At 46.1% G+C, this 9,771-nt stretch overlaps 1 protein-coding gene across 1 annotated transcript; it reads right to left on the reverse strand.

Annotated features, from left to right (window-relative positions):
- Positions 1-7,504: 7,504 nt before the first annotated feature.
- Positions 7,505-9,140, reverse strand: LOC311316812 (arg8-vasotocin receptor-like; the record flags this gene model as incomplete). Its single annotated transcript, XM_084447746.1, has 2 exons — positions 7,505-7,767; positions 8,270-9,140. The coding sequence occupies 2 exons, from the start codon at positions 9,138-9,140 to the stop codon at positions 7,505-7,507; spliced, it is 1,134 nt and encodes a 377-aa protein (XP_084303872.1).
- Between the last annotated feature and the right edge of the window lie 631 nt (positions 9,141-9,771).

The following is a 9,771-nucleotide window of genomic DNA, read 5'->3' on the forward strand; positions in this document are numbered from 1 at the left end:
TGCTACACAGTGGTAGTAGACACCCTCTTGGTCTGACTCGTGGAGTTTCAAGAGATTCTGATGTGGCATTTCAAAATAAAAGCCTTCTAAAGTCTCAAACTGCTTAAATCAGGATTAAATCAGGATTAAAAGAACTACCCAAGATGCCACGGGTTCTATGCTACACAGTGGTAGGAGACCTCCTCACAGTCGGACTCGTGGAGTGTCACGAGATTCTGATGTGCCATTTCAAAATAAAAGCCTTCTAAAGTCTCAGAAACTACTTAGAGGGGGGTCTACTTCCACTGTGTAGCATAGAACCCACGGCATCTTGGGTAGTTTTCTTTTAATCCTGATTTAATCCTGATTTAAGCAGTTTTTGATACTTTAGAAGGCTTTTATTTTGAAATACCACATCAGAATCTCGTGAAACTCCACAGGTCAGACCCAGAGGGCGTCTACCACTGTGTAGCATAGAACCCGTGGCATCTTGGGTAGCTTTCTTTTAATCTTGATTCAATCCCGATTTGAACCTTTTTTTAAGGTGGACCGGATAATTCCAAACGGGTTCTGAGAAACGGGTTCTAACTTCAGCGTCGTCAGAAAATACTGTAATACGTAGCCCTATCTGTAATCAGAAAATTCAAACATCTTACAAACTTTTATATCTTCAAGATCCCAGTTAGATTTTACATTAAACTCTTTTAAAACAAAATCTATATCCTACCATCCTATATTGATCTAGTATGTTTGTATGTGAGGTTTAAAGGGCTCAGGGTGAGAGCCCAGATGATGAGGTACACTCAAATCTTTTGTAATAATAGCAGCTCCTTCTGAACAAAGCCAAAACGACAATTTTCTGTGGTTCCTTAAAGGTGCCCTAAATGGTTATTTCTGCCCTGAAAAGGCATCTATTTTTTAACCTTTATTCAGATGGTTCGCTTATAGTTACAGATGGTTCTCTATACAGTAGCACCCATTATTTGCAGCATAGGAGTGTGGATGTAGGTGCCATGGGCTGCCTACCTATTTCTCTTAGAAAGACCTCCCCTGGATGGTGATGGAGAAAACAATTTTCTGTGTGGAAAAACAATAACTTGACCATCAGAGGACATGGGCCGAATACTTAAAGATGGCACTTGGCATTTGGCCTGTCTCGCAAGTGCCTTAAAAGGGTATTCAGTTTTCATGGAACCATTCCAATGGCTTCATCGCTCCTGACAAACTGTAAAACAACACCATGATCATCAGCAAACTCATTCCCCTTCTGATGTTGCCATACCAGCTGGGGGCAACTCATTTTCGTTCTGGCTCAGCTCTGTGGTCGTGTTCTACTACTAAAACGGGTGCCAAAGCCTTTGTGGTCCATTTGTAATGTTTTACCCTGTTTTAAAGGAATGTATTTGTGTTGGAGAGAGTTTCTTCCTAATCAGTACAGTGCCAGGCAGCGACTGATCAAAACCGAAGGGTTCTCTTGATCCATCAAACAACATGGTAGAGAGGGAGAAAGGAAGTGAGAAAAACAAGGGGGAAGAGAAGCAATTAAGAGAGAAGGGGTTGAAAAAAGAGAATTAAGATGAATCCCAATCTGAGTGCGCAAACCACCCTTGCGGCCCCTCGCACTTGCGGCCTGAGCACTTAATTGACGTCAGCTGGAAGGGCCAGAGGGTGCAGGGCCGTGAATTAAATGGGACAGCACTTCCAGCGGCGTGCCAACGATTCCCAAGCCAGTTTAGCTCAATGCCCCTCCCACTTCGTTTTCATTGGCTGCCGCGTCCTTTCGACACAGAGGCTGCTCTGACGCTCTCCGCTCGACTCTGCAAATTGACCAATTGACGTCTGTTTTAATTTAATAATAATTAAAAAATGATGTTGGGTGGGATATGTTTGCAGCATGTGGATTTCAAGATAAATGTTGTGTTATCGGCAAATGTCATCATTTATGTGCCCCTGCATTGGCTCCCAGTTCACCTCCGGATCGAGTTCAAAGTCCTGGTGTTCACCCACCGAGCTCTTCACGGACGGACCCCGGCCTACATCTCAGAACTTTTACACCCTCACTCTCTGAGTCGGTCTCTGAGGTCATCTGACCAGGGTCTCCTGGCGATGCCCCGGACCAGACTAAAAACCCAGGGTGACAGAGCATTTGAGGCGGTGGCGCCAAGACTCTGGAACGCTCTTCCCCAGGCCCTGAGAGAGCCATCCACTGAACTCATGTTCAAAAAACTTCTTAAGACACACATGTTCAGGCAGGCCTTCGGCCATATATAACGCCTTGCTGCTCGCAATGTTGTTTTTTTCTGTTCTGTGTCGTTTTAATTTTGTCTCGTGTTGTATTGCCATTTTAATTTATTACTGTAAAGCACTCTGTGCATCCGTGCTGTGAAGAGCGCTATATAAATAAAGCTTACTTACTTACTTACACTGTGTCACATGAGACGCGGTGGGCTGTGGGTATTTTCTGCTCCTAAATCCGCGAAATTGCGGACTTTCGGTAAGTGCGGTTAAAGTGTGCAAAATGGCGGCAGTGGCGCACTTGTGGACCTAGCAATTCCATTTTGGGACTAGCCTGAGCCCTTGTGGACTTAGCGGGAACGCGCATGTAAGGCCACAAGGCCGCGAGTGCTCTGCACTTTAGCCTAAGTGCGTGATTTGGGATTCAGCTTTAGAAAAAAGAGCAGTTTGAGCCATGGAAGGCCAAGATATAGATAGATATAGGCCACTTCAATCCCATTGGCAGGAAACTGCTCCACCCGAAGGCCCTTTTCGAACCACACAGCACTCATTCTGACCAAAACATTTTAACCATCTTCCCGGACATATTTCATAACAGCTTCATCATAAAAGAAATGAACCTGGAGGGTCAGGCAAGTCCAAAACAGGCCTCAAAGAAATGGGAGAATTTAAAGAAGTACACAGTAAATGTGTTTCACATAACATGAATATAGCCTTCTAGATGCTGCAGAGATCTCATGCCACTGTTTGTTTTAGGAGCTGAGAGCTTCACCAACTGGCTCTGGGACTGATCAGGGAGAGGAACCCCCTGCTACTTGGAGCTTCTATGATGCTATGCATGAGGCAGTGGGGTCAAAACCATCTTTGACTTCACCTGTCCTCATTGCCTCATGCATGTCGAACCCCACCATCAAGGCCAGTCCAGATCCATCTTCCCTCCCAGGCACATCCACGTCTGATCAACCATCCCTCGCAGGCACATCCACGTCTGATCAACCATCCCTCGCAAGCACATCCACGTCCGATACACCATCCCTCCCAGACACATCCAGGGCGTCCTCACTTGAACCCCCCCTCCCCTGCCAAAACAGACGGGGGTCCATTGATGGGGGTTAATAATTTTCAGTTGTGATCGGTGATGCCCAATTTTCAGTTTTCAATATTAATTTATTATCAATAAATAAGAATTGTGGCAATCCCTGTGTATCCTTTATACAGAATCTGGAGACAAATATGTGCAATCTCTAGTTGTCATATTAGGGGTATGGTCTGCAATCTAAACTAGCCTACAGTATACTTCAGACCACAGGTGAACACAGCTCTGGAAAGGATGAGATCACAGCAAAATCATGGTTTACTACTGTATGTATCGTTTACTATTTAAAGATGTTTTTGAGTAAGTGCACTTTCTATATACTACTTTTCCCCAAAATTTAGAATACCAGACATTATTTGCAGAAAATGACAAGAGGACAAATACAGGTTCATACGGCCAGCTTGTGCAGTTTTTATGGGCTTGTTTTAATAAACTGTATAGCAACTTTCAACACAAGAATTGCAGGCCAAAGTGCTTCATAACAGTGAAGATGAAATGAGCATAAAATCAGGACAAAAAAAATAGGGTTAGGTCAGGCCTGCTTTGTTTTGATGCAAATAAAAACAAAAATACAAACATAGAATACAGTATTACAAATAATCGTGCTGAAGAAGCTGCGGTGGAAAAATGAAATTTATTTTATTGACAATAGTCCTAATAATAATAATAATAATAATAATAATAATAATAATAATAATGAATTAGGGTAAAGGTGAAATGAATAGGTAAGAGTTCTTAAAATGATGTATAAATATAATTGAATGCTTTGGCCATATTGTCATTTGGATATTTCCACTTAGGACCTAGGTAGGCTATCTGATATAGGCAATCCTCATAAGCTGTAACAAGGAAGATACAAACGACGCTGCAAAGTGCTGTTGACGCGAAACCATGGTAACCGTTGTGGTTTGTATTTCCTGTTTCCGCTGGAGTGAGGGGAGTGCGTCCCTAAGGTTTTTAGACCCTACACCCTAATCAAGGGAACTACGTTCAGCTGTGAGGGGACTACAAAACGGAGTGCGAGTGGGGAGGGACTGGATTCGGAAAGGGCCAAGGTCTTTACGATGAAAGAGTTTCCATTTTAAAGTCCTGAGCCTCTCCGTCGCCATCAGCACTTCCTGTCTAAAACAATGCACTTACTCCTGCACTTCCTGTTCTGCTCCACTGGGAGACCTTCCTGTCATTCCCAGGTTGCTGCTTGGCCTACATAGAGGTGCGCTCTCGACGTCAGGACATGGCCAGACCCCCATCCTATCCCTTCATGACTGCATATCTAGCTGGAGGATCCTTTTATCTTGAAGCATTACTCTGATATCTGACCCTGCAGCATCACCCATTCTGATTGGCTGTCATCCTGAGTGACATAAGTCTGAACACTGTGTGAAGGCAGTGTGTGTGTGTGTGTGTGTGTGTGTGTGTGTGTGTGTGTGTCTTCAATAAATTGGGTCATGTTTAGGGTCAGAGGCAACAGGTGCACCTGCATCAGTGCTATGTACTGTATATGACAATGCTGTGCTGTGTTAGTGTTTGTGTACATACAGTGGAGAGATTTAATTGTCACTGTTGCAAAGTAGGTCAATTCACCCCCAGTTCAACCCCGTGGACACCTGAGTCATCTGCATCTCCTGAGGACACACAACAGAGCTCCTAGTCCCAACATCTATAGGTAACGTGTGTGTGTGTGTGTGTGCGTGCGTGTGTGTGTGTGTTTGTGTGTGTGTGTAAGAGAGAGAGAGAGTATGTGTGTGTGTGTGTGTGTGAGAGAGAGAAAGAGAGAGAGTGAGAGAGAGAGTTTGTGTGTGTGAGTGTGTATTAGTGAGTGTGTGTGTGCGACTGTGCCTGTACATGAGTGCCTGTGTTAATGTCTGTTACAATAAAGGAACAGCACGTCTTGGGAATTTCTCTTCCTGACCTTGAGTACATGGCATGCATACTAGCACGCACACACACACAGGGCCGCCACTAGGGGGCGAAAGGGGCGGTCGCACCGGGCCTCGCGCTTTAGAAGGCCTCGCGTTTTGGCCCCGGTTGGACTTTTAGTGCATGGTGGTGCGCTAAGTTAACTTGCCCGAGGAAACCAACAAACACACACACACCTGAGAGAAAATAAGGACATTGGGAATTTCCAGACCAATCAGATCACCCCACAATGGATATTAGCTTTGGCCCTCGTCACACCACCTCTGCCTTCTAGCTGTTCATATCCACTTAAGAGGTGTGTGTGTGTGTGTGTGTGTGTATGTGTGTGTGTGTGTGTGTGTGTGTGTGTGTGTGTGTGTGTGTGTGTGTGTGTGTGTGTGTGTGTGTGTGTGTTATCGAGTCTGCACCATGGGAGTCCCTCAGGTACCAGATGTTGTGTGGTGGCTATTAGAACCCGATAACCCCGTGCCCTGATATGTTAAGCTGTGCTCCAGTCCCACCTCTCTCTTCTCTGATCTAACCTCACATTAGGCTGTGATTGGCGCTCGGGCAGGTTTGATCCATATTCCCATTCCAGCCAGATCAGGGTGAGCCTGAGAAAGTCCGGAGATGGGATGCGGGGGATATCGTAAAGCCGGAGTGCTCGCAACCCGACCCAGCATTCCCATCGCCAGATGGGGATCTACTCCCTCCTCCTCACAGAGCTCCATCCAGGTGCTGGTCGGTAAGCTGAAGCCTTCAGAGCCCCGCAGATCATGTGTTCATCGTGGTTCTGTTATGAAATGGTGAGAGAGAACACAGCACCTACAGTTCTTGGCTGGCATTAGTTTATGTGATAAAGAGAAAGTATTGTATCAGCTTATAATTGTAGCCTGGCACTGAACCTGGACAGAGTATGGTGTGTTTGTCGTTTGTGCGCGCCTTCACACACACACACACACACACACACACACACACACACACACACACACACACACACACACACACACACACACACACACACACACACAGACACACATAATTTAAAATGTAAACTAAATCCAGGGTAAACACCTCCTCCTATATGTAAACTTTGAGTTGGTGTGTGCTTGACTCAGAATTGGTGTGTGTTTGTGTTGGTCTCTTGAGAGACATGTTAAAGGTGAAAACAGTCATGTGCAGGATACAACTGTATAGCATGTTAAATTGCTTTAAAACATGACACATTCGTAGGTGACAGAAAACACATTTATGACCCCAAAATGCAGACAAAGCGTGACATTTGTTTTGGCATACATTGTGAATTTCATAGATTTCATAGGTATTTACAATCACAGCGTACAGTTCACTACTGAGACTTGGCTTTATATAATAAGTGGAGAATGAGAATGGAGGCCTCAGTACATCTCTTGCCTGCTGCCGGCTGCCTTCAAAGACCAAACAGAGGGACTCATTCCAGGCTTATCAGCTTTCCCACACATTGAACCCCCCTCAGGGATAACAGAGACTCAGTGACTATAAAACAAGTCTGTTTTGACCAAAATGGAAGCAGGGGAGGCGTTGGAGGTGGGAGTGTGTGTGTGCATCTTTTTTCTAACATGCTTTTACATCAGACACACACTCCTCAACAAAAATCAGAGTCAGACAACAGTCAGGACCTGGCACTATTTCTCCTGGTCTATGCAAAGTGCAATTGCGATTACCAAACAATGTGACTTACTGTACTATGAATAGCTACAATGATGAGTTCACAGACACGAAGGCACAATCATGAATACATTACCTCACTATATTCACCACACACTGGCTGTGAGACCTGTCATAGTCTATATTATGAGTGACAAGTGAGAGTATGGACTCAGCTCTGGCACATCAGCATACTATATATACATGGTTCCGTGTGTCTTGGCTTTACCTCTGCAGGTTAACACAGTCAAGTGGTCCAGAAGGCTCCGTCTTTAGTCACACGTCTGACCCCATGCAGATGCACAAAGAATCTATATATCAGCCATGGATTAGTGGCAAACATTTCACATTACTCCGGCACATTAAAATGTTGTATGTACCAGTAATTTAACATGATGGATTGATGTGCATGCCTCCCCTCAGTAATACAAGGAGTGGACGAAAGATGGACAGACTTAAGTCAGTTCATATTTTTCTCATTAAAGCTTGCCTTTAAACTCTCAATATCCATCGCTGTGGTATGGTGTGTAAACTGAACCACATGGGCAGGGCACTATTTACTGTGGACTCGGGCACGGTCAAGAAGAAAACGGAATTGATTGACAGTGTCTAGGGGTGACCTGGGCGTGATTGCTGTGTCTGGGGGGGCTCTGTGTTGCGAGGAGGCGGGACTCTGGTTAGGAGCGTAGTTCTGCGGATGCTGCTGTCCGAATCCTGACGGCCAAACTTGTGCCGCCAGTGGCGGCAGCACGGCAGACAGTGCACGAAGTCCGATAGCAGATGGCCGCTGAATACCATGTAGATCCAGGGGTTACAGCAGCTGTTCAGACTGGCGAGTAGCGCCGAGAGAGTGACCGCTGTGTTCTCGGAATCTGGAGAGAGGGAGGTAGAGGAAAAAAAGATGATGATGATGTGTGTGTGTGTGTGTGTGTGTGTGCGTGTGTGTGTGTGTGTGTGTGTGTGTGTGCGTGTGTGTGTGTGAGAGAGAGAGAGTTATAGACGTGGGACCTGTAAAATACTTTTTCGTGCAGCTTTGCATCAGAGGACCTCTCAGCTCATTCTATGTTGAGCCAATTAATTTACTGGTTATTATGGCACAATTACAAGCTAAAGTTGCACCACTTCGTACTGTTTGGGTTTCAAGGACTGTGACGTGTCTGTTTTCTACAGCACTTAAATAATATTTTACTTCGAGACATATTTTTGTTGACGGTTGTTTGATTAATAACATGGAGAGGACGGAAAATATTATAATATTTTAATCTCTGCCATTTTAATAGCACAGCAACATATAGGGTGGTGTGACTCGGCCAGAGCGTAACGGTGCAGGAGTGCACGGTTCCACTGCCAATCACACATAAATAATAAACTTACCGTCCCAAGAGAAGCTCTCATCCCATACCGACCACATCTGCACTGTGAAGAACGGTGCCCAGCATACCACATACGCTAGGACGATCACGAAAGTCATTTTTACTGTGCGTACTTTGGCTCGCGAGATGGTGGTAATGCTGCTGACCGAGTTCTTCCCGAGGCGGTTCTTCGTCGCATCAGCCTCCGCGCTCGTACTCTTGCGGGTCTTGCATTTGATGTTCCGCCAGATTGTGTAACATATGAAGCCATAGCATAACACAAGCACGGCCACGGGCACGAGGAAGATGCCGGCAGTGATCCAGGTGATGTATGCGCGTACGCCCCACGGCTGGATGAAGTGTCCCCAGCAGTCGTAGACTTGCGAGCCGGGAAAGACCTCACTCAGGGAGAAGATGAAATACTGCGGCACGCTGAGAACCAGGCTAAAAACCCAGGTGGAGGCGATCATGATGTAGGCGCGCTGCGTCGGCTGGTGGAGTGTCAGCATCGGGTGGCAGATGGCGATGTAGCGGTCCAACGTCATCATCACCATCATGTAGGTGGACGCGAACATCCCCAGTACCTGCAGGTGCTTCACGATGCGACACAGGGAATCTGGCCCGTAGAAGCGGAAGGTAATCTCCCAGCAGAGTTGTGGCAGCACCTGGAAGAACGCGACCACCAGGTCCGCTAGGCTTAGGTGCTTCATGAACAGGTGCATGCGGGACGGCTTCCGCCTGGAGTTGTACATGGCCAGTAGCACGCTCATGTTCCCCGCCACCGCCACGAGGAACGTTATGCTAAGAACCGTGATCTCTATCTTGGCGACATCCTCGTTCCTTCCAAATGGGTCGCTGTCGTTACGCGCGCCGGAGTTCCCGGGAATGTCCATTTCCCGTTGGCTCGTGCTATTTAAATCAATTGTCCGATTTTCATCTGTGCAATTGTGCTCACCTTCTAAGTGAAGGTAAACGTCAACGGGGAAGTGCATAGCTCCTTGCGCCTCTGACTCCGGTACCTGCTGAATCCCGGTCCACAGTCCAATTCTGAGATTACACCACACACTTCTATTTGAGTGCATTGAGTGGGGATGCTTTAATCCAAACTCAATGCATTTTCGACAGCCTGTCCGTAAAAGTGCTTCAAGTTACGCACAGCAAAATACATCTGTAGCCTGACATACTGTGGTGCGCAAGCCTACGGTGTGAGCTGAAGCATTGTCGCTTCCAAGCCCCTTTAAAGGCTCGCACCCCCATACCATCCCCCTGCACCCCCGCCTCTGAGAAGCTTGGACATCAGAACAACACCATAGAAAAAACAGCAGGACGGGAAACTTTGTATCTCGCCATTATGATCTCACCCATATCAGCAAACATCCACTGATTATGTTATGCAAATATTGATCCCCGGGGGAGAAATTGTCATGTTACAGCAGTAAAGGGCAAAAAAGGCCCAATCAGAACGAAATATAAATTAACAATAAGTACACAAAATATACAAAAATCGAAACACAGAGGAGTGCA

Source organism: Borostomias antarcticus (assembly GCF_949987555.1).
Source record: "Borostomias antarcticus genome assembly, chromosome: 13".
Lineage (NCBI taxonomy): Eukaryota > Metazoa > Chordata > Actinopteri > Stomiiformes > Stomiidae > Borostomias > Borostomias antarcticus.